This window comes from Heterocephalus glaber, unplaced genomic scaffold (assembly GCF_053883595.1).
Source record: "Heterocephalus glaber isolate CG9 unplaced genomic scaffold, H.glaber_assembly_v1.0 deba00001773, whole genome shotgun sequence".
Taxonomy (NCBI): Eukaryota; Metazoa; Chordata; class Mammalia; order Rodentia; family Bathyergidae; genus Heterocephalus; species Heterocephalus glaber.
In genome coordinates this window covers 9,628,565-9,653,050 of record NW_028258463.1, presented here as the reverse complement: position 1 = coordinate 9,653,050, position 24,486 = coordinate 9,628,565, and the positions used below count along the sequence as shown (strand labels likewise).

The 24,486-nt window shown below is 39.5% G+C and overlaps 2 protein-coding genes across 6 annotated transcripts in view; one reads left to right on the top strand and one right to left on the bottom strand.

The window, feature by feature from the left end:
• The window catches only part of Ikzf3 (IKAROS family zinc finger 3), a 126,152-nt gene that overhangs the window by 18,441 nt on the left and 83,225 nt on the right, over nucleotides 1-24,486 (top strand). For 2 of the 5 annotated variants that reach the window (XR_015447826.1, XR_015447827.1), the window contains one exon: nucleotides 1,389-3,199. The exons of 2 other annotated variants lie outside the window; for them this stretch is intronic. Coding sequence is in view for 1 of the 3 variants with exons in the window: in XM_087202584.1 (XP_087058710.1) it covers nucleotides 16,268-16,274 (7 nt within the window). In the remaining 2 variants the exon portion in view is untranslated. Of the gene's footprint in view, nucleotides 1-1,388; nucleotides 3,200-12,213; nucleotides 16,275-24,486 lie in introns of those variants that run through there. One more of the 5 variants, XM_087202584.1, reaches the window with a different exon arrangement.
• Zpbp2 (zona pellucida binding protein 2) lies at nucleotides 1,766-12,094 on the bottom strand. The gene is given in 9 exon segments (XM_087202586.1): nucleotides 1,766-2,231; nucleotides 3,061-3,240; nucleotides 4,976-5,058; nucleotides 5,637-5,688; nucleotides 5,690-5,856; nucleotides 7,875-8,036; nucleotides 9,441-9,566; nucleotides 11,675-11,740; nucleotides 11,892-12,094. Coding segments are annotated over 9 exon segments (981 nt in total). The 5' UTR covers nucleotides 11,941-12,094; the 3' UTR covers nucleotides 1,766-2,135.

The following is a 24,486-nucleotide window of genomic DNA, read 5'->3' as shown; positions in this document are numbered from 1 at the left end:
TGATTCTACTCAAAAGCCAACACGCTGATCAAGAAAGCACGGTGTTGTCCAAAGGACAAATCAGGGCAGTGCAGAGAGCCCACACGTACACCCAGACAAATGTGGTAGACTGACTTGACACAGGAGAGAAGGCCATTCAATGCAGGAAGGAGAGTTTGTTCAATAAATGGTGCCAGGGCAAGTAGATTTCTATGCCCAGAAAAGCAAATACAGATCTGCAACTTACGTTTTTTTTTTGGTACAGGGGATTGAACTCAGGACCTTGCGCTTTCGAGGCAGGTGCCTGGCGCCACTGAGCTACATCCCCGGCCCGCAGCTTATATCTTTCACAAAAATTAACTCAAAATGGATCTTAGGGGGGTGGGGATGTAGCTCAGTGGTGCCGCTGCCTGCCTCACAAGGGCAAGGTCCTGAGTTCGATCCCCGGTACCAAAAAAAAATATCTTGTATCCAAAATATACAAATAACTCTTAGGGACAGGAAGAGGATAAAGAATCTAATTAAAAATGGGCAAAAAGTCTGAACAGACAGCTCACCAAAGAAAATGAATAAATGGCAAATGTATAAAAAATGTTCACCATTAGATGTTCAGAGAGTTTGGAAATGAAAGCAGCAATGAAATAGAGTGGACCCTTAACTTATGAACTCGATTCATTCCCGAGGGCTGGTTGTAACTCAAGTTGGTCAATGAAGGCTCGGGCTCCTCTACACAGCCTTCACAGTCTCTCTTCTGTACACAGGCGAATCTCAGTGTCCTTAGAGAGACCCTGGCCCGGGATTTCTCAATGAACCCCACACAGGAAAGGATGTTGTCATGTTCCTTCCAGAACTCTTTAAGGGTTAAATCTGTATCTGGAAGCACAACCAGTGGCATTCGAGTTGTCACCCAAGACTGTTTGTAAGTTCAAACTAAAATGCCAGTTGTAGCCCAAGTTGTTTGTATATCAGGCTGGTCATAACTTGAGGGTCCACTGTACCACTGAACCCATATTAGAATGGCCAAAATCTAAAAAATAAAGACAATACCAAATGCTGGTGAGGCGGAACAACAGGAATATCTATTTATTCATTGCTGGTGGGAATGGAAAATGGAGACACATTGGGAGACAGCCTGGTGGTTTCTTACCAAACTAGACATAGTCTTAGCTGATAAACCAATAATCACACTCCTAGGTATTAACCCAATTGAAAACTTATGTCCACAGTAAAACTTGCAAACAAATGTCCATAGCAGATTTATTCATAGTCATCAAAAACTGGAAGCAAGCAAGCAAGATTTCCTTCATGGGCGTGTGGATAAATACACTGGTGTATTTGTCAAATGATTATTTGTCAATAAAAAATGAGTTAACAAGTCATGAAAACACATATTTTTTTTTTGGTACCAGGGATCGAACTTGGGTCTTTGCACTTGTGAGGCAGGCGGCGGAACCACTGAGCTGAATCCCCGGCCTAAGAAAACACATATTGCTAAGTGAAAGTAGCCAATCTGAAAATCTACCCACTGTATAATTCTAGCTATGCGCCATTTTGAAAAAGGTAAAACTACAGAGACAGTGCGAAGAGCAGGGCTTGCCAGGGACTTGGAGGGAGGTGTGGGCAGGGGAAGCTCGGTAGAGTTTTAGGATGATGAACTATTCTGTGTGAAACTGTAGTGGTGAACACATTAGGGTTTTGGCAAAACTTAAACCACAAAGAATGAAACTTTAATGTGAACCATGGGCTATATATAAGTGATTTATATAAGTAATTTCAAACAAATTAGTATATGGAAAGTATAAATTTTTTATTATATTACATTTTGCCACTTTTCTTGGCCTTAGTATAGTCCGGGGTACAGAGCAACAGAGTTAGTTTGTAAAAAACAAAACAGTATCTCATTAAAAATCCATCCTCTAATATTTAAACTCTCCTTCGTTCACTGGAGATACTGGGTTACATGCTTTCCTAGAAATGCCATATCAATTGATTGTTTAAAGTTTCTAAAATGTATGTTTCCCAAGGTCTTGGTCTTACTGATCTTAGTGTGTGGAGTTATCGATGACACTCTGGGATGTGAATAATCATCTTGTGTCCACAAGCAAGTGACAATGCTTTCTCCTCCGGGCTTCACACTGCTGACTTTTCTTGCAAGCTTAAGGGCAAGATTTAGCTCCACAGACATGGACGGAAATGCAGATCTGACAAGTGACATCCACGTCAGGACTGAAAGTCCCAGGACTACAAACCACTGCAAAGGAAAATGCAGAGAGTAGATTATCATAGGTTAGAGGCATTTTACATCAGCAACATAGAACTCGACAGGGATCTCGTACAATTTCTATACCTATGTCATACTTATTTAGCTGATTAAGTTATGGGAGACTATGAGTTTCAGACTTTGTGATTTGATGATCTTAAAGACAGGAGAAAGTTAGAATCTTTTTAAAAAATCAGTGACAAAGTTTATTTGTAAAAGTGAAGCGTGAGGGAGAAACTGGCTCTTCAGAGTGAGCTTGGGCCAAGAAAAAGAGGAAAGAGCAAGATAAGAGTACACTCTGCAGGACACAGGGCAGGCTATTGTGAGAACAGCCACAGTAACCTAGGATCTTATTTTTTACTTTAGTATCAGCATTTCATGATACATGAGTTCCTATTTCCAGTTTTCTAGTTCCTATTTCTTGTTTGTGTGTGTGTGTTTTTTTTTTTTTGGTACTGGGATCAAACTCAGGACCTTGCGCTTGTGAGGCAGGTGCCGGAACCACTGAGCTAAATCCCTGGCCCCCAGTTCCTATGTCTTAGTTCTGTTTTCTATGTAGGACCATTCCGTGTGTATAGCAGCTTAAGTCAGAACACTATAGAAATGTTTTGTAATACAAGAGAGTGCACAGGAAGGATTAATATACTTGAAGAAGATAAGTATATTTAGAAATTTGGTCTTTGAATTTTTACTTCCCCTTAGCAAAATATGTTTTTGTGAGAGAACCAGTGTAAAGATCCAGTTCCATCACTCTAAGTATATTACTCATCTATTCCTCTGATTCTGTGACTCAGATATTTAGATGTTTGTGTTTTATAATTACAACAACTTGCACAATTGCTGTGTAGACCTTCATTTTTTCCAAAGCCTGGTCGACAGCTATCCACCCGCACTACATGAAAACTGTGGTCTACAAAATGCATAGCGTGTCGTGTTTTATTAAAATGATGGTAGAAAATATCTGCTTGGCTCCGAAAAAATTCTTTTATCTGATCTCTTGCCTAAGATTTAAGAATATGAGAGAAAAGAACAATTACTAAACCATGCTCCAAATTCTTCTTGCGTAAGAGGCAATGAAATGAAGTATAAATGTGCTGTGCTTTACACAATAGATGAATTCTCAAAATGCTGGGTTTTTTTTTTTTTTTTTTGGTACCAGGGATCGAACTCAGGTCCTTGCGCTTGCAAGGCAGGCGACAGAACCACTGGGCTAAATCCCTGGCCCAAAATGCTGGCTGTTAAGACTAAAAATGAGCCTAATATTAGTCTCATCTTAACCTTATTAACTATTCTCATTTCATATGTAAAATAGGTAAGAAAAAATAAAGTTAAAAATTTATTAATCTGTTTTTTTGTTGTTGGTTTTTTTTCCTTTGGTACCGGGGATCGAACTTGGGTCCTTCCGCTTACGAGGTAGCTGGTGGAACCACTGACCTAAATCCCTGGGTAAAGTTAAAAATTTATAACCTATTGATTCTATATGTAGCTAACAGGGGGTTCATTACAGTATTTCTACTTCCATATAATTATCAGGGAAAAAATATAAGTAAAATAAAAACCAATGTTTTTCTCTAATCAGCATTACAAACTAATGATATAAATCTTGTTATTTCTCAAGCACAGAGTTTAATAATAACTAATATTAACTGCCTTCTCATAAGGTATTCATATTATGGGCTTAGGAACAAGACCATGAGAGTGAAGGAAACTTTTTTCAGTACCCAGCCTTTCAATTTTTTTTTCTTTTAGACAAGGCCTCACTAAGTCACCCAGACTGGGTTTAAACTTGGGATACTTCTGCTCTCAGCCTCCCAGAGTGCTGGGATTAGAGGTGTGCACCAAAAGCCTAGTGGAGTGAAGGGATTTCTCAGGCTATGTCTTTAGCATCTGAAGATGGCAGACAGCACAACAACTATTTTTTGTTTTTGTTTTTTTGAGACAGGGTCTTATTATATAGTTCAGGCTGGCCTTGAACTCACTATTTAGCCTAGGCTGGCCTCAAACTTGTGGCAATCCTCCTGCCTCAGCCTCCCAAGTGCTGGGATGACAGGTGTGTGCCACCACGCACGGTAATTATTATGATGAGTGCAGATACAATTTTGGAAGAACAGTTGGTTTAGCCTAGGATGACATAATTGTGAAATTGTGCTTAGGCTGCTGTTTAACCATCTTTTAGGGGAACAAAACCAGGGATCTACCTTTCTGTTATAGATAAAATACATAATATTAGCGGGGAATATATATAATATTCCAGATGTACTTCTCAAGAGAGTGCATCTTGAAATATCCAAGAATCTCACAATTTCAGTTTTAAAAACTGAAGCAAAAAAAATCAACACTACTTTATATTTAATCTTTTAAAAAAGAATTTTTTTTTTTTTTTTTTGGTACCGGGGATTGAACTCGGGTCCTTGTTTAAAAAAAATTTAAAGCTGGGCATGGTGGTGCATGGCTGTAATCCCAGCATTTGGGAGGCTGAGGCAGGTGGATCACTGTGAGTTCAAGGCCAGTCTGAGATACAGGGTGAGATCCTGTCTCAAGAAAAAAAAAGATTTAAATTTGTTCCTTAGTAATGTTTACATGAATAACAAATACAATAAGGAGATTTCTGAAGAAAATTTTAACTGATATTAAAAATTTAAAAGTAGCTTTTTTTTTTTTTGGTACTGGGGATTGAACTAAAAAATAGCTTTTTTTGATTATTCAAGTACCTTCCCCTTCCAATGAAATGCTCACTTTGAGGATATTATGGTTAGTGACATCTTCACAATCACCAGACTCATTGCATGCCCCTCTCCACCCAGGTGCAAAAGGGTTAACTGGGGAGGAAAACAAGATAGGTTCACAAAAGAATTCTAAAAAGTTCCATACATCTCAATAAAGCCCCAAGGGCTTAAACCTGTGTGCACGCAGGCATTTAGTCCAGTGGTCTAATTCTCAGAGGAAAGGTGCACAATTTGAGTAACTGTTGTGTTATGACCTTACTCCATCTGGGGGCTAATGGAAGTAACTACAAGGCTTCAAAACAGATTGGGTTTGGTTACTTCCTTTTGTTAAGATCTCAAAAATACAACAACAACAAAAATCTCAAAAATACAATGTAAAATTCTGGAAGAAGTTATCATTGTAATATTAGCTATACAATTAAAGACCCCATTAATAAAATAATTGACTTCTAAATGATAAGCAACAATATATCACCTTTGAAGGTAAATAATTAATATGTTAATTTAAAAAATCACAACCAGGGAACAATATATTTTAGTGCTTAATAAACATTTTAAAAACCTATTATTCATGAGATATCTCATTTTCACATGGTAATTAATTTTGTGATTTATCCTGGCTCAGAACTACATTCACCAAACGAAAGAAATGTTTAAAAAATTGTTTTTACCTTGAAAGGCTATGAATAGCTCATGTGTGAGGTCATGTTCTAGAATTTTAACAACAATGGCATTTATATAATGGTTCTATGATATGGCATGACAAATCAGAGATTAAATTATTCAAGATTTTCTTCAGCAGTCTAAAGAGCTGGTCATTATATCTTCCTACACAAGACTTCGTGCTAAAATGTACAGCCATCTGATAAGAATAATCAGGTTCCCGGTAGGCTTTGAAAAAAGGATGAAAATGAAAACATTTGTGCCTAGCATTAACTTAGTCTACTAAACAATTTTCAAATAACATGTAGTTTTAAGTCTCATCAATCTTGCAAATCAGCATGGAAACTTTACTTTTCTCATAAAATGTTGTATCAACGTGCTCACAAAATATACAAAGCTAATAATTTCAAAGAAAAAAATGTTATTTTCATCTGAGATATATACTTAGAAGAAATGGCTTCTGCGGGATAGCTATAAAGACAAGAGCATTAAGAAAAAAATAAGATGGGTGTGGTGGTGCACACTTGTAACCCCAGCTATTCCAGAGACTGAAGCAGGAGGACTGCGGGTTTATAAAGCCAGCCTGGACAATTTAGCAAGACCTTGTCTCAAGACCTTGTTTATGAACAAAATCTCAGTGGCACAGGAACTAGCACAAAGAATCAACAACTGGGATCTCATCTTATTAAAAAGCTTCTGCCCTGCAAGAGAAACCACCAACAGAGCTAAAAGACAACCTACAATGTGGGAAAAAATTTTTAGCAGCTGTTCCTCAGACAAAGGTCTACTATCTAGAATATATAAAGAACTTAAAAAAATCAGACCCCCCCCCCAATTTAAAGACCCAATTCAGAAATGCGCATCTGAAATGAACAGACATTTCTCAGACAAAGAAGTAAAAGCAGCAAATAAATATATGAAAAAATGTTCAACATCACTGGTCATTCGAGAGATGCAAATGAAAACAACAATGAGATTCCACCTCACCCCACAAAGAATGGCTGCTATCAAGAAAGCAACCAATAACAAATGTTAGGGTTGTGGGGAGAAAGGAAGCCTTCTCCATCGTTGGTGGGAGTGCAGACTGGTGCAACCACTGTGGAAATCAGTATGGAGATACCTCAAAGAACTAGGACTAGAGGTCCCATTTGACCCAGCTATTCCCCTGCTGGGTGTCTTCCCAAAAGAATTAAAAGAATCATACCACAGCGATATATGTACACCCAGGTTTATAGCGGCACAGTTTGTAATAGCTAAAGCTTGGAAACAGCCCAAATGCCCATCAACTGGAAACTGGATAAAGATGTGGTTTTTTAAATAAAATGGAGTACTACTCAGCCTTAAAGAATGAGAAACTAGAGACATTTATAGCTAAATGGATGCATATTGAAGCCATCCTCTTAAGTGAAATAAGTAGGACACATACGTGTAAATACCGAATAGTTTCTCTGGTGTGAGAGACTGAAACTATAAATAAAGATTTAAATGATGAAAATGAATAATTGATAATGTGAAATAGGAAGAAAAGATCCAAAGGGGTAGGGAAGTGGGAGGGGTAGGGGAAAGGAGAAATTATGAGAAAAGGAAAAAATGGAAACAAAGTTTTTGTAAAATAGGGAAGGGTGGAGGGGTGACAAGAGAGGAGGGAATGTGGAAAAAGTAAGAACCAAGATGCATCATGTAAAGGTACAAGTTCCCAATGAGGAATGTAAATGTATTGTTTACCTAAAATGTACCAATAAAAGAAATTAAGGAAAAAAAAAGGGCCGGGGATTTAGCTCAGTGGCAAGGCGCCTGCCTTGGAAGCACAAGGTCCTAGGGTGGCAGAACATTTGCCTAGCATGAATGAGGCCCTGGGTTCAATCCCTAGGACTGCACTAAGGAAAAAAAATAAAATTGTTTTGGGGGAAGGTCTTAATTTGCAATTAAGTCTAAAATCAGTGGAAGGGTCATTAATTTGTTTTCATAGAATTAAATATTGATTTCTAAATATCCTGGCAAAATTGTGATAGTTTGTGGCTACACACCCAGACAGGAAGTAGAGAGCTGAGAGAGGGTCATTTAGGATATACTTACCTGTTAAAAAAAAAAAAAAAAAAAAAAAGAATTTGCCTGGTCAAATTCACCTCTAAATACTTTGTCAATCATAATAAGTGCCTATAACCAACCTATTTTCACTAAATGAAGAAACTGTACATCTAATTCGGATTCTAACTGTATAAATTGCAATGTGCCTATATTCTTACCAAAGACCATGAAGTCATATCTCTTCTTGACTACAGTTTCTTGCTGGGTTTCTGCCTTGATAGTCTTATAAGAAAAAGCACATTTGTAAAGTCCAGACAAATGCTCCAGAAAATCCTTCAGAATCAGCCTTCCTGTTTTTGTTATATTGATTCGATTATTTCCTAAACATAAATGGAAAATGATTTGGTTATTGAACAAAAATAACAATTCAAATGTTACTTAGTAAACCTGGGGTTATGAATTGACAGAAAAACATTTAAAAATTAAGGTACTATTTCAACTTTAGGGGCTGGGGATTTAGCTCAGTGGTTTTGCTGCCTGCTGTGCAAGCACAAGATCCCGAGTTTGATCCCTGGTACCGAAAAAAAAAAAAATCAACTTTAGGAATCCAACAAAGCCGGGGATGTAGCTTAGAGGCACAGCACCTCCCTAGCAAGCATGAGGCCCTGAGTTGGATTTCTGGTACAAAAAAAGAAAAAATTCAACAAAATCTTAATTCTGTCATAGTATTCTATGAAAGCCCACCAGATAAGTACATTTCTGAAATATATTAGTTTTCTTTGATTCATTTCTTGTTATCTAGTTTCAATCAGTTTATGCCAGTAATTCAGTAAATGAGATACAATTTCTTCACACAAAACAGAAAGGAGCTGAGTGTAGAGGGTGCACGCCTGTAACCCCAGCTACTTGGAGGGCTGAGACAGAAAGACCGCAAATTCTAGGTCAGCCTGTCTTAAGACAAGTAAATAAAATTCAGTAAAAGGGGCTAGGGCTGTAGCTTCATGGTGGAGCGCTTGCCTAGCATGTGTTCAATCTTTAGTACTGAAAAGAAAAAAAAAACCCAGAAATCAATTAATCATGTTTTTATTCCAAGCAACTCTTCTAGCACCAAGAAAATTACACACGCACTATTACATCTCCTATTTTTGGTGCTATAAGGATAAATTTTTAGATTTTATAAAGACTTTTGAACTAAGCTGGGTGTGGTGGTGCATACCTGTAATCCCAGCACACAGGAGGCTGAGGCAGGAGGATTGCAGCAAGTTCAAGCCCAGCCTGGGCTACATAATGAGTTAAAGGCCAGCCTGAACTACACAGCGAGACCCTGTCTCAAAAAACAGAACATAGGATTTTTGAACTAATACAGCAAAAGTATTGGGAAGTAGGGTATAAAAATTACCCCTTCAGGGCTGGGAGAGTAGTTCAGAGGCAGAGTGCTAGTCTAGCATGCACAAGGGCCTAGGTTCAAGCCTCAGCACTGCAAAAATCAAACAACAACAAAATTATTGCTCCGTTGTTTTTTTCTTTTTTTTTGTACCAGGGATCGAACACAGGTCCTTGAGCTTGTGCAGCAGGAGTTGAAACCACTGAGCTAAATCCCCAGCCCTATTGCTCCAGTTTTTACATAAGAAGAATAAGGCACAGACCAAAGTATACATGATTTAAGTTTAGATCAAGTGGAGTTGCAGTTAAATTTCAATTTGTTCTTCTCAATCAACAACAGCACTTTTCTAAAACAATATTGACATTACTAAAACAGAACAGATTAAAATCAAACAATCTACCTGTTACTATCTTTTCATTAGGCCCAATGCATAAGTATGTGGGGTCCACTGTTTCTTTACTAGCTCGTTGGGAATCCATACAGACAAGGACTGGACTATTTTGATGTAATTTTACATATATTTTCACTGAAAAAATAAAATACTGTATAAGCACATTATATAGCAAAATTAAGAAAAATACTTGTGTCCCAAGGATACTTATTAGTTCTTCTTGAATTTCAGTATTTTATTATTATTATATTTTTTTGGTATTGGGGATCGAACTCTGGACCTTGGGCTTGCAAGGAAGGTGGCAGAACCACTGAGCTAAATCCCTAGCCTATTATTACTATTTTTGAGACAGCATCTTGCTTTGTAGTTTAGGCTGGCCTTGAACTCACTAGCCTTGGCTAATACTGGGATGACAGACATGTGCCACCACATCTAGCATTTTTTTATTTTTTTGGTACCAGGGATGGAAACTCAGGACCTTGAGCTTGCCAGGCAGGCACTGTACAACTGAGTTACATCTCCGGCCATCAGCATTTAAAAAATTGGTATATTATTATAACATTTAGGGCTGGGTGTTGTGGTGCATGCTTGTCATTCCAGCACTCAGGAGGCTGAGGCAGGAGGATTGCAGTAAGTTCAAGGCCAGTCTGGGCAACATGGTGAGTTCAAGGGCAGCCTTGAACTAAATAGTAAGACCCTGTCTCAAAAAAAAAAAAAAAAAAATTACGGTGCTAGCCTGAAGTCTCTTTTCTTTCTCAAGGTAAATTGTTAAAAGACTGTTTGAGTCATGCTCTTCTTTGTTTTTGGTGTGATAATATAGTTTATAAAAATGTACATACCACATTTTAGAAGTTCATTTTAATGTGCAGATTCAGAATTCATTCAAAACATACTCTTTTGAAGGGATAATGGAATTGATTTAAAGTCCAGAGGACTTGAACTCGATTGCAAAACTAAATATGATGATTATCCTCAAGGGAAACTTGGCATTTCATTTTATTTATTTTTAAATTTAAGTTTATTGGTACATTTTAGATATACATTATGATCACATTCATTATTGGGAATTTGTACCTGTACATGATGCATCTTTCTTTCTTTCTTTTTTTTTTTTGGTACCGGGGATGGGGTATGGAACTCGGAACTTTGCACTTGCAAGGCAGGAGGTGAAACCACTGAGCTAAATCCCCGGCCCATGTATCTTGGTTCTTATTTTTTCTTATTCCGCTTCTCTCTCTTCGACCCCTCCAACCCCTCCATATTTACGTAAGCTTTTTTCCCCCTTTTTGTCTTTTTTTCCCTTCCCCTCTTTCCCTTCCCCTGGGGCATTTCATTTTCAATTTCCTCTGTTGGGAATAATAAGTCTAGACAGGGCATTCTAGGAAGGTGTTCTGCAATTACCTATTTTAACTCCGATTTGGTAGGGGCAGTGGCAGTAGGTTTGGAACCAATGCAGTACCACAAGGTATTAATTTTAAACTCCACTGAATGCCGGGCTCTGAATGCATAAAGACACTATTCGACAACGTGGGGGGAGCAATGGTGTCGGGGAGGGAGAGGTTCCAAACATGCCACCATGAATTGGCTCAAAGTTAGCTAAAAGTAGCTGGGGGGGGCAACTTTCCTGGGGGCGGGGGGGGCTGAATAACAACATTTGAGCTGCACCTTAATGGGTGAATAGGAGGTCAAGTTAATAAGGGGCGGGCTAAGAGCCTTCCAGCAGGGGAGAGGAACTTCCAGCCCTGGAAATCACGCCTGGGTTGGGGCTCAAACGTTGCAAAGGTGCAGAAACATCGATTTGAGAGGCATCACAAGAGGTCTGCACTGAATTGGGCTGGGCTGGATGCACCCTGAGACCATCATGTCAAGTGAAATAAGTGATATACGAGCTTAAATATCTCATGGTTTCACTTATATGAGAAACCCAAAGTACAAATAAATTAAGAGCAAAATAAAAGTTATTGGATGTCAGGGAGGCAGATCTTTTGCAAATGAGGAGACCCAGAGATGGGGACAGAGGGGATGTGAAAACAATGTGTTATGTACATGTACCAACACCCCATGGTGAACGGAATCCGTGTGTACTGCAAACGTGTAGAATAAAAATATAAAGAAAACAGTTGTGCGGTCTAAGGCGAGGTGATACAGCTAACCCTAGGGTCACTGTAAGCGTGGAACGATGCAACCTGATGCCTGGGACACGTTTGCTCTTCTGACGGTCTCGTGGGCAGAGTCCTCATTACCTGGGTGCCCTATCTTGCCGAACACGAGGCCTTTCTCACTGAGTAGGGAGGAGCGCGACCAGGCAACTGCGGAGGAAAGAAGCCAGGCTTGTCAGAGCGGAGCCGGCTCAGAGCGGGCAGGGGTGGGGGTTCGGGGGCGGGACAGGGAATCTGGGCCCGAGGGGACAAGGCTGGGGGCTGAGAGACAATCTTGGGCTCCGCGCGGGGCGAGCCCTACTTCTTGCGAGGTAGCAGAGCACCGCGGAGAGTAGGAGCCACGCTCGCATGGCGGCTCAGGAGGTGGTGTCGCGGGAGGCCTCGACCGCTGGGCTCTTTCCTGCCACAGCCCGGGTCCAACGCCTCCCCATCGCTCGTCCACAGACGGGCAAACCGCCTAGCGTCAAATCCGCTACCCGTCCGTGGCTACTGCGGGGGTGGGGGTGGGGGTGGGCCGGACCCGCTGGACTGCGCGTGCGTGCTTCGGACTTGGGGGGGCGGTCGGGGCTAGTGCGTGGGCGGTGTGCGTCCTGCCTCTGGGCATGCGCAGCCGCTGTCATGCGTGCCTTTCGCGCCTCGCGTGGGCGCCATTTTCCCGCGCTCTGGTCGGCGCCGAAGGAATGAAGAGAGGAGCGGAAATGAAACCTGGGCTTCGCGTTCCGGGGACTTCCTTAGTCTTGGGGGCGGGGCAGGGGTGAAGGGATCTAGGAGAGAAAACCATAGGTCCCAAGGACCGTGATGGGGTAGAGCAGCCAGAGGATGCCATTGTACGAGGACCTGAGGAAGGGAGAAACTGGTGAGACTTTTTTCTCACGTGAAGCAGAGGGCCCTATGTGGGAGTGTTCAATGCCTGTCTTCTCCTGTCTGATGAAACTGTATGCGCAGTCTCTTTCACACTCTTCACTCAGCTGTATGCTTCTGCCCACAAAATCAAGACTCTGAAGAACCCTAGTGCACCAATCCAGACCTGCCTGTGGAGAGGAATGTGGAACCTTCATTTCCAGGTTCAAGTATGAAGTGATGGGGAGACACCTCTTCCTCCAGCAAAAACTGATTTAGGAGAAGCTTTAGCTTCAGTAAATGGGCCCAATTGAAAAGCAAGAGGCCACAGATCTGATTATCCCCTGGCGATGGATGGTAATGTCCGAGACCTCCAGAAGAGATCATGCCCATGAATGTCACGGGTCTTTCACGGCTACTAGTCAGGTGGCCTGAAAGGCCCTACATATTGTCTGTTTCTTAGCAACGGGACACCCCCTCAGTCGTGGTTTTGAGTAGGCTGGTTGGTAGAGAGCCCAAGGTTCAGATAAGGTGCAGAATGGTTATTTCGGGTGAGATCGACAGTTTTCAGTTTTATTTCCTTTGAGCCGAGTCAGTATTTGGACTATCTCAGATGGTCCAGGAGCAACCTTTGTCTGTAATTTCATTTTTAGTCACTGTTAATTTTACCTATAAAGTATGAGCTATAAAATGTGATTCAGTGAGTCAGATCTACCCATTGTCAGTTACTGTATTCATGGTTTAGCCTCAACTGTTCCTTTCTTAAGGCAAAGATAATGAAGACAAATTTAGGCATTCTCTTTAATTCCCTAGAAATTTGTCATTCCGGCTTTAATCAAGGTGCATTATGAATTTGATGTTTTATTGACTTCCTGGTAATGAAATAGTTGATCCTTGTAAGAACTGTGTGGTAAACTTTGACTCCTATGAGAAGAGCCTTTGCCAAACGTGTAGTAACTATTGAAAGAACTATATATCCACACTTTTTAAATAAGTTTTTTCACTTTAGAAGATTTGGATATATAAAAAAATTGCAGAGACAGTACACAATTCTCACATAGCCCCACTCCCAGTTTTTCTATTATTGACATTTTACATTAGCTCGGTGTATTTCTCACAATTAATGAACCAATATTGATACATTACTGTTAACTGAAGTCCATGCTTTATTCACATTTCCTTAGTTTTTATGCTCCAGGATCCCATCCAAGATTCCATATTACACTTAGCTGTTATATCCCATCAGATTCTTGGCTGTGACATTTTCTCAGACTTTTTTTTTATTAGTACATATTTGCAGTACATAATGATTACATTTTTTTGTATTAAATTCTTTTATTGGTACATTGTAGGTATACAACACAATTACATTTCTCATTGGGAATTGTACCTTTATATAAAGCATCTTGGTTCTTATTTTTTCCCCATTCCTAGCCCTCCCTTCACGCCCTCCACCCTTCCCTATTTACAAAGACTTTATTTCCATTTTTTCCATTTCTCATCATTTTTTCCTTTCCCTTCTTTCCCCTGTGCCTCCCACTACCCCTACCCCTTTGGACCTTTTCTTCCTATTTTACATTATTGATTACTCATTCTAATAATTGGTACATTTTAGGTATACAATATAATGACATTCATCCATAATGATTACATTTATCATGAGGAGTTGATACAGATACATGACACATCTTAATTCTTTTTCTCCCCGCTTCCTCCATCTCTAGGTTCTCAGACTCGTTTTTGCTTTTGATGATCTTGACAGTTAATGACAGCTTCGATGACCTTGCCCTGGCCTTAAGTGGTCAAGTAGTTTGTAGGAAGCATCTCAATTGGAATTTGGCTCGTGTTTTTCTCATTACTAGACTGGGGTTATGGGTGTTTGAGAGGAGGACCACAAAAGTAAAGTAACATTCTCATAACATCATATCAAGTGTACATACCTATGAACATGCCTTATCCTCATTGATGTTCACCTTAATCACCAGGCTGAGGTAGCATTTGTCAGAACATTTAAAAATGGTGATTTGTGTCCCATTCCTTGAGGGTAGTGTAACTACATAAATTATTTTACTCATCTACTTTTTATCTGTCCCTGTGGATATCACTTTTTGGAGTCTGAAAAACTCCATGTTGAACCAAGTGTAGAGAAGTAACATTCCACTATTATCTACAGGCAGCATTGTAATGGGAGATAATAAAGTTTCTTTGTAAGTTTAATAACCAAATATCCTCATACCATCCCTGTGAAAGTTTACAGTTCCTCTTCTGCTACTTTTGATGTGCTATTTTTGCTTTTAGAAACTAACAAACAACAAATTTCCCCTTTCAGTACTAAAATTAAACCTAGTTTAGAATATTTCTCTGAAATTGATAGTATCCTGCAAAACTCCAATAGCTATAGCAATGCTACTGTGTTGCTGTGATCTTAAAGCCAGTGCAAGTTAGTCACTCATTAAAGTATAAATATACCATATATATTATACACACTGTCTATATACCAACATACTATTTTAAATAAATTTAAATGTATATATAGTGTATATTACATTGCTCATATACCAGGATTCTATTTAAAATAAACTTAAATTCATAAAATTTTACTGTGCATGCTTTCACTTATAAATATAGGTTTCTTTTGATAAGGTCCACTGATGCAAAACCCCTTCACCTTAAATAATTTTTTTTTTTTTTTGGTACCGGGGATCGAACTCGGGTCCTTGCGCTTGCGCAGCCGGCAACGAAACCACTGAGGTAGATCCCCGGGCCGACCTTAAATAATTCTATAGCAAGAGTGACAGTGGAATGATTCATATATTGGCCATTTAACACATTGGGCATCATCAGGACTCACCTAAATAATGTTCCTTAAGACTCTAATGTGAAGAAAAGTTCTGCTTTGAAAAACTTTTATTGTCACCTCCCTTTCCTCTTACATACGTGTGCTTTACCTCCATGAGGTGCGGAGGATGCTGGGAAAAGATACTGATCGGCACGTGTCTGTGAACAACACCTTTTGGTGCATTTGGCTATCTTACTGCCGACCCCCAAAGCCTACTTGCTTTACTTGCTCTTCTGATATGTACCGCTGTAAGGGGTCGTAGAGGAAGGCTGGGAAGTAGAAATAAACACACAGAATTGTATTTTTGCCAGCAGTGGCAAACTGACCCCTCCCAGGAGGGAAAACAAAAGCGAGACAATTGCTCCCCAAAGTTAAAGCATCGAGGGCCTGGGATTTAGCTCAGTGGTTCCAGCGCCTGCCTCGGGAGCGCAAGGTCCTGAGTTGGTCCACAGCACACACACACACACAAAAGTTAAAGCGTCCAATGGGTCAAAGTGCCAACCTGCTTTTGAACTGTCGTTCTGAAAACCTGGACCAAGACCACTGAACATGTGAAGTGAAAAACTGAGGAAAGAGGACCCCACAAGCTATATATACTTCAGATGAAGGGCGCTCTCCTTGACTCGGAGCTCCGGATCGCCCACTTGAAGCTCTTTGCACTTGAGCCTGCCCAGAAAGCGGTGTGATGCTGGGTCGTCACCGTTCCCCTCCCCACAGGACGCCGAGCCGGTGGCTGATCCGCCCTTTCCATGCTGTCGGTTCCTCGGGTTTGACTTTGACGTTCAAAGTGGGCTGCAGGTGCGGAACCCGCGCGCCGCGGTGAGCGCTGTGAGCCGCCGCCAGCCAGCGCCGCTGTAGCCCCGCGGTGGCACCGCAGTTGCCCGCGGTCCCTTCCCTCTGCGCCCACGCCGATCCCGGGGACTCCCCGCGCCGGGAATCTCCCGCCAGCTGCGCCCGCGACGGAAGGAGCACGTGGAGCCCGAGCTGCAGCCCGCGCCATGGAAGGTGAGCCTCCCTCGGCCCCGCGGGTCCCGGGTCTTCGCGGAGCGCGGCTGGGGCCAGCAGCGCACCAGAGCCTTCGGAATCTCGGTTTTGCTTCCATTTATTTCTTTTGTCAATAGTTAATAGGTATTTCAGAGGGCAACGCGTGAGGGTTCGCGTACATCCGCCTCCCCCAACTCTGAAAAGTAACTGCTCCCCAATTTTGTCTCTTAAGGAGTGTCAGACTCGAGGGGTCAACCCTAAGTCTGGACAGAGAGAGGGCGTTTCTGGGGCGCCCCTGGGTGGGTGACAGAACAGGTGGGAGAAGGAAGGCTTGTGTTGGTTTTCTTTGGTCCATGGCCTCGGTGTCCATTGGAATTGGGCTACTCTGAGTGAGTTGTGTTACATCAACAGTGACTATTGTTTTCCCTAAGGGTAAATGGTGGTTATTGGAAAGGGACATTTTGAAGTAACTGGCACATGCAGTTAGTTCCCTTGGAACTGATCTTCCTAATGACCCTCTATTTTCCCTGAAGCAAAAACTAGGTTCGCATTGAGTTTATTTGAGTTACGTTGGAAAGTCATCAAACTATCCTTGCTTCGAAAAAACAATGTCCATGTGTACTTCCTTGGGATAATTAAAGACTCACACTGCTTATTATAAACTCTTGAATAGTCTTTTCAACAAGTGTTTCTAAAATCTTGAAAATGGCAGATGTGTCTCAACTTGGGAGGAGGTGGTATTTATAAGAGAATTTGAGAAACATTCATTCTACTAAAATAATACTTCACTAATTAAAGTGTTAATTTTATAAATATTTGGAACAACATGAAAATTTTCTTCATAATGATTTAAGAGTCTCTCATTTCCATGAATCTTAATCTTTGATAGCTTTGGTTCTAGAGTATATGATGTTATGAAAATGTGATGAAATGCTTTGAGATGCAGATAAAAATGGTAAATCTTTTGTTTAACAATAAAATTTAATGTAACAATCCAGTCCTATATCCTCAGTTTGTTCACAGATACACTTACAGTTTTTTATTGCCTTGACCCACGTAAACATTTTTTTCTCTAAGTAAAATGCCAAATGATAATTCAACAAACTATAAATATATATATATATATATATATATATATATATATATTACAGAAACTTTTAAGTGGCCACTGCTAAATAATGCTTGAGATGTTTTGTCTTCTGAAAAACTGTTTATGTTTTTTAAAAATTGCCAGGGTTTTAAAAGTACCTTAAATTTGTACTTTGAGCAGGAAAGAAGTTGGGTTGCTGTTAACTATAGGAAAATACTTTTTGACAAAGTCCATGCTTTATTACAAATATTTAATTTTTGTGAAGTGATAAATCACTATTCCAACACTGTTTTTCCTAGTGTTAATTGTATCACTTATCAAGAATAATGCACAGAATTATATAGCTCCATAGAAACTAGAGTGGTTCATTGTAAATGTTATTACTAAATTCACTTATTAAATGTGAAATAAATAAAATAAATATGAAATAAAGAAACTAAACTGAATGATTTAGGATGTTAGTGTGCTAACGGACTTTTACATAAGCCTGATAAAGTCTTTCTGAGGATGAAGGAAATGACAACTTGTGTATTTAATTCTGAATGGACTATAGGAGGAAAGAACTGGAATATAGAATATATACCAGGGATTTTTTAAAAGTTGTGAGTTTAGATTACTAAATTAAAGTCATAGGTCAATAGAGATAGGTGGAATTAGCATGCTTAATGCAAAAATTTAATGATGTGAGTTTAGCTATTTTCACATCAGATCTTTAAGACAGAGTATTTAATGTAGTAAAATATCTAGTTCATTATTGTTCAAAATTGACGAATATGGCCCATATTTTTGATATTTAAAATATTTTTATATCATCTTGGTATCTTAATCTCAATGTAGGATACCAATTTGATCTGTAATATGTACTTCCTTGGCAATGTAAGAAAATAGGAGACTTTGTGGAATACCTTTATTTTCTGCCAAATTTGGGGGTTAAATTAATATACTACAGTTTATTATTTGTGAAATACAATGCTGTACTGTCAGTCATTCCTTCAGTATATAAAGTAATTTTTCATTCATTTGTCTTTTCATTTGCAAGCAGACATTTATCGAGACTTTCTCTGTGTTAAGATGTTGAGTGAAACAAGTTTTTGAAATAGAAATCTTGTCATGTAAAAATGAAAAGAGTTAATGGATGTAGTAAATCAGAAGCTACAGCTTTTAAATTTTCTCACAATCTGTGACCTTATTTTCTTTATATATCATTACATTTTATTATTTGCATTATAATAACATCTTGTCTCTCTGATATGGTTGGAAAATTAAGTGGCTCACAAATAATTTCACAAGTAACTACAGGTTTCTTATTTATTATAAAATCTTTTTATTTTAACAATATTGGGTAGAGACCTAAGTATATGTATTACACAGCTTCCTGATTTATAAACAAGGTACTTAAGAAATAACTTTTATGTCAGTGACTCTGGGTTCCTATTCTGACAACCAGGTAATGTATTGTTCTATAGTTTGTTCTCACAGGGAGTTTTAAACTGTGCAGAACTGAATGCCCCTATACTAAATAATCCTGGGTTATTTTGTAATTTTTGTCTCTGTGTCCTTTTTTCCTACCCTGGGCTAGGAATTGAACTCAGGACCTCACACAAACTAGGCAAGTCACTCTGCCACCTAACTAAGCCCCACAGCCCAGGTTTGTCTCCTTGTTGACATCAGCTCCTGTTTCTCTGGACATGGAGTGGGTGGCAGCCATTTTTCATTTTTGGGTCCCTTTCCCTGTGCTGGGTGGTTGATGTTTACTTCCTCTGTTATGAGTGTGAGGAGATTAAAATGCAACATTTTAAGGAAAAACAGCCACAGAAAGGCTATGGGACCCTGGTAGGGTACAGTTTTTTGAAGTCTCTGTTTGTGCTTCCTGTAATCCAGTACGTTAGTTCACACTTCTGTGTCTTTGCTAACAGTATTTCTACCCCTTTCTTACCTGGTTTCCCTCCTCATCTTCCAGAGTGTGGCCAGAGCTCATCGATGAAGCCTCCATGGATGACTGCCTTCTCCAACCTCCCCCTAGGGCCTTCTAGTGATCAGCCTTGCTGGCCCCTCACCTCCTCCACCTAGCACATGGTTCATCCCATCATAAGTTATTTCTTTTCTTTTCTTTTGGTATCGGGGATTGAACTTGGGACCTTGCACTTGTGAGGCAGGTGGCGGAACCACTGAGCTAAGTCCCCAGCCCATAAGCTATTTCTTTTTTTTTTTTTTGGTACTGGGGATCAAACTCGGGTTCTTGCGCTTGCACAGCAGACGGTGAAACTACTAAGCTAAATTCCCACTCCCCCCATAAGCTATTTTTAAAAAACAAATTTTTTGATTCTTAGGGTCTGTATCACAGGGATTTCAGTTTGTTGGAGAAGTGATGTCTATTTGAGAGATTATTAATTTACTAGAAGATTTGGTACATCACAATAATTTTCCTGTAATAGTGGCTATACAGAATCTGTGGATAAGAATAAAGATCACTCTCATCACCTTAGAGCATTGTTTGCAGATATGGAGTTACATCATAGCTGATGGACAATAGCCCCAGTCTGAAAACTGACAGTAACTAGTATTTATATATAACAGCTAATCATTTTCACTGCCATCTGCTTTTGTCTCTGTAGATAAGGAACCGCTTGACCCCAATTTCTAGCCTTCATTAATTGTCGATTATGTGCTTGCATACAGGGTAGACAGTTTCACAAATGTGCTTCCGGGCCTAACTTGATTTAAATTTCATCTGATTTTCACATAGCATCCCAAGTTTTAATGCATTGAAGACTATCAAAGTATAAATTTATTCTTTGACCTCAACATAGGAATTTTTGCTCACTCTAAAAATACTAAAAGGCTGTAAATGTGGCTTAAGTAGGATTGTGGTTCCTTACTGGTCTTTTTGCTCATGTAAAATTATTTAAGTGAGAACATTGCTACCTTTCCCCTTCCTTGCATATAATTTAGTGCCTATCAAGGCTTAGCTTAGGTGCTTGGGACATACTTTTCTAACAGTGTAGTAATAATCTGCTCACTAACAAGAACATGTAATGTGATACATCATGATTATATATTATAAATCTTTTAAATACTTAATCTTATTAATACTTTAGTTACTTGTCTGAATTTTATGTTCAGAATCAAAGAATATGAATGTTAAATATTTTTAGTGATTCAGCTTTCAAAGATGACTTACCTTTCTTTTTTGAGTGCCTGAGAATTTGGTTAATTAAAAATTATTTTAGGGCTGGGGGTGGCTCAGCGGTAGAGCACTTGCCTAGCATGCACGAGGCCCTGGGTTTGATCCCCAGCACCACAAAAAGAACCCTTCTGAAATAATAAAGTGAAACACTCATAAGTGGGTATAGTTTTTTGTATGTATGTATCTTCAGTTTCTTCTATTTTGGCAAATAAGACAAAATACAGAAAATATTAATGTGTTCAAACTGGTGGATAAGGGTGCAATTTTAATCCACAACTTGAAGCTTTTAGTTTTTGTTTTAAAAATCTTCTTCTTCTCACAGTTTAACTTTTTACTATTATGTATTCAAAATTATTATTGCACATTACTAAGAAATCTCTTGTTCTGTTTTATAGTTCATAATCCATTTATAATTTCACTTATAAAAAGCAAAATGCTTTTTAAAAAGGTTTAAGGTTACTGGTATAGAAACAGATGCTTTCCTACTAAACAGACTTTGAAAGCCAGTAGTGGCTAAGGTGCAGCAAGTTCTATAGAAATTACAACTGTCTGAAATTAAACCCCTGGTCCCTAGACCTGAACAACTTCCTTAGTCACATAAAGCTTCCCAGCTCGCTTTTGGTACCGTGGATGTTGTGGTATACCATTCAGACTTAGAGAAATAGATGGGTCAGTAGCTTACAAGAAATATTTGTCTAAAGCAATTGTGTGCCAGTACATTCAAGGGGACCAGGAGAGAGAGAGAGATTATTCACACATGATGTAAACCACTGCTCTCTACCTCTCTGGGTTTGTGAACCATTTCAGCAGAACAAAAGGGTTGATGGGCCATACTAACCGACACCTTTCTGCTTGCTGTGGAAAAAAAAACCCTCCTAGAATGGACGAGACTATTGTTATGAGTAGATTAAAGAATAGGAGGAGATAGCATTTTAACCTTTTTTCATGTATTCAAAAAATAAAATTGTGAACTTGACCAACAAGAATTCAAGGTGAAATCAACCCTTGGCATGTATGAATGTAACCAGCTATTTCTGACTCTTTGTGAATTACCCTGAAAGAACATAATAACACGTAATGATTAATAGATGTTATAGCTCTGTAAATATTTAAGTAGGATAATGCAGGTAGAAGTCCTAGCTCGACTCCTAGTAGGGCAAGGACCCCAGGATGCAGACAGATGTGCATAGCTTCTCAGTGTGTGTGGCTTGCACACCCCAGTAAAAGGAATCTGGGCTTTCTCGAAGGACCCCATACTTATCCATTGCAGCAGTCCTAAGTTGCCTCAAACCCAAACAGCTAGAAAATTTTAGTAAGTACTCTCATTTGGGGAGGAAAGTACAGTCTGTATAATAGGACAAATAATGATTGAAAAAAATGGTATTAAAGTTCATATAGTGCTTCTAGATCGTGTAGCTATTATCCATCCAGTGACATTTGATTACTGCATGATGAACTTGGGGTCTTCCACTGTCAGCCTCACAGTTCACCAAGAATCAGGATGAGACACAAGAACACAACAAAACTTGTTTAAAGCAATGGGACAAACCCTTCTGTGGGACAGACGCAAGTGTGGCGTTCCAGGTTGGGGATGGGGTGGGGTAGGGTGGGGGGTAAGGGACCACCGCTAGGGCCCCATTTCCTCTGTCAAAGATCAGCGCTTGTGGACACCCTGGAACTGTGCAGTTCCATAGAGCACATTTTGAAAACCACTGATTCAGACTGCTATATATGTATTTTTTCCTACTGGTAATCTTATATCTAGACTTGTATCTCATTCTCTTTTGAAGATTGCTATCAGAATGATATACCTACACTATTAAGTTAATCCCTTACTTGAAAAACATTTGAAGCTACTTCACAATATAGCTTCAATATACCTTTCCACAGGATCCTTAGTCCTCTGTTACATGCCCATCCTGACTCTCCATTTTTCTAATGCTGTTTGTTCTTCCAACTCAACAAGTCCAAAAAAGAACTCATTCTTGTTGCAACACACACCAACTTTTGCTGGCTTCCTAACACTGTTAATAGGACAGATATTATACAGGACAATCGTTACTTGTCCTATTAGCCTCACGACACCCTGTCATGCCAGTTGAAATCCTCATGCAGCCATTATGGTCTGTTCCTGTGATGTCCGGCAGGAGGCCACCACCTCTGATTCTAGAAGGATTCTCTTCCTTTGCTGAAACTTACTGACCTTTTGTGCCTGTCTCATGACTTGTAGACTCTCATTCCATTTTGTGTTTAAACATGAAATATGTTTGCATGGTTTAGAACACCATAATTGGTCTAGAACTGCAACTGTAATGTAACTTGAGGGAGGATGATTTCTTTGTTTTTTTGGGACGCGTATGCTTTAACCATTAGTGATGCAACCTGTATCCTTCTGACTTGAGGTGTTTCAGTCACAGTGATTCTACAGATACACCTGCCTACTTTATTATTCTCTCTGAATACAGACTATATATTTTTTAATGCCTTTTGAATACAGACTATATATGTCTTTATTTTCATTTATTTCACCTTTACATTACAGTTGTGGTCTTACCTTTTTTTTTTTTTTTAAAGAAAACTTATATGTGCTGATAGGTAATATTTAATTCACAATAGTAAAAGAGGTATTATAAAATATTTTTTCTAAAAGAGGGCACTGAGCCTTGGTACAGTTGAGAACCACTCTTCTAAATAGACGGGTTTACTCTAAGAGACCAACCTCAGTTTAAATAAGAGAGTGTATAAGGTCACCTTGTATAGTACTAGACACAAAATTTAGGTCCAGCGAATGGTCAGTTCAATTCACACATCCTCTATGAGGATTCTGTACAGCCTTGCTAATCTAAGAGTGGTCTGTGGGCCAGCAATGTCACCATCAGTTTGTAACACCGGGAACTGTTGCAGCAACCCAGGCCAGACCTAGTTCTTTTTTTTGGTTCTGGGAATAGAACTCAGGACCTTGCACTCACCAGGCAGGCATGGTGCCACTGAACTAAATCCCCAGCCCCAGACTTACTGAGTCAGGATCTGTATTTATTTATTTATTTTTTGGGACTGGGGATCGAACTCAGGTCCTTGAGCTTGCGCAGCAGGTGGCGAAACCACTGAGCTAAATCCCCGGTCCTAGGATCTGTATTTTAAGAAGATCCCCAGGGAATTGTTGCTCATGCAAAAGTTTGACCAGCCTTGCCCAGGTCTGAACAGCATCAGCAAAACCCATGACCATGCTTGTGGCACTTGCTGTATCAGTGCTAGGCATCTTCATGTATGGATTTAGCTTATGTTTTTGTTGTTTAGATGATGATTTTAAGAGATAGCTGGACAATGAAAGCTTTATAACATTTCCTTTGGACTAGTCTTGTAATCCAACATTTATTATACAATATAATTCAAAAGTCAGAAATCTTTATTCATTCTTCATTTAAAAATATTCAGTGAGGGGCCAGGGATTTAGCTCAGCGGTTTTGCCACCTGCCCTGGTACCAAAAAAAAAAAAAAAAAAAAAAAAAAAATTCAGTGAATGACTTTTATGTACCATATATGCAGAGCTGTTGTTACAATAGTGATGAACAAGACAGACAGGGCTTTGGTCCTGATGGAATTCAGTCAGGTAAGGAAGACAGATCAAAAACCAAGTAACAACAGTTGATTTAAGTGAAATCATTGTCTTAGTTACTTTCCCCATTGGTGAGACAAAATACCAGACACCCAAAGTTAAAGGAGGAAAGGTTTATTTTGGTTCAGTTTGTGGAGGTTTCAGTTCATAGTTGGCTGGCTCCAAGTCAGGGTGGCATAGCAGAGGAGAAACAGTCCACGGCAGGCAGAAGGCAGAAGGCAGAAGGCAGAAGACAGCAAGCACTAAGAAGCAAGTATCAAGCAATGGCCCTTACAGCTTGTCCAGGGTACCCACCCTTCGGGCAGGTAGCACTCACACCCTTAATCCTAACATCAAATCC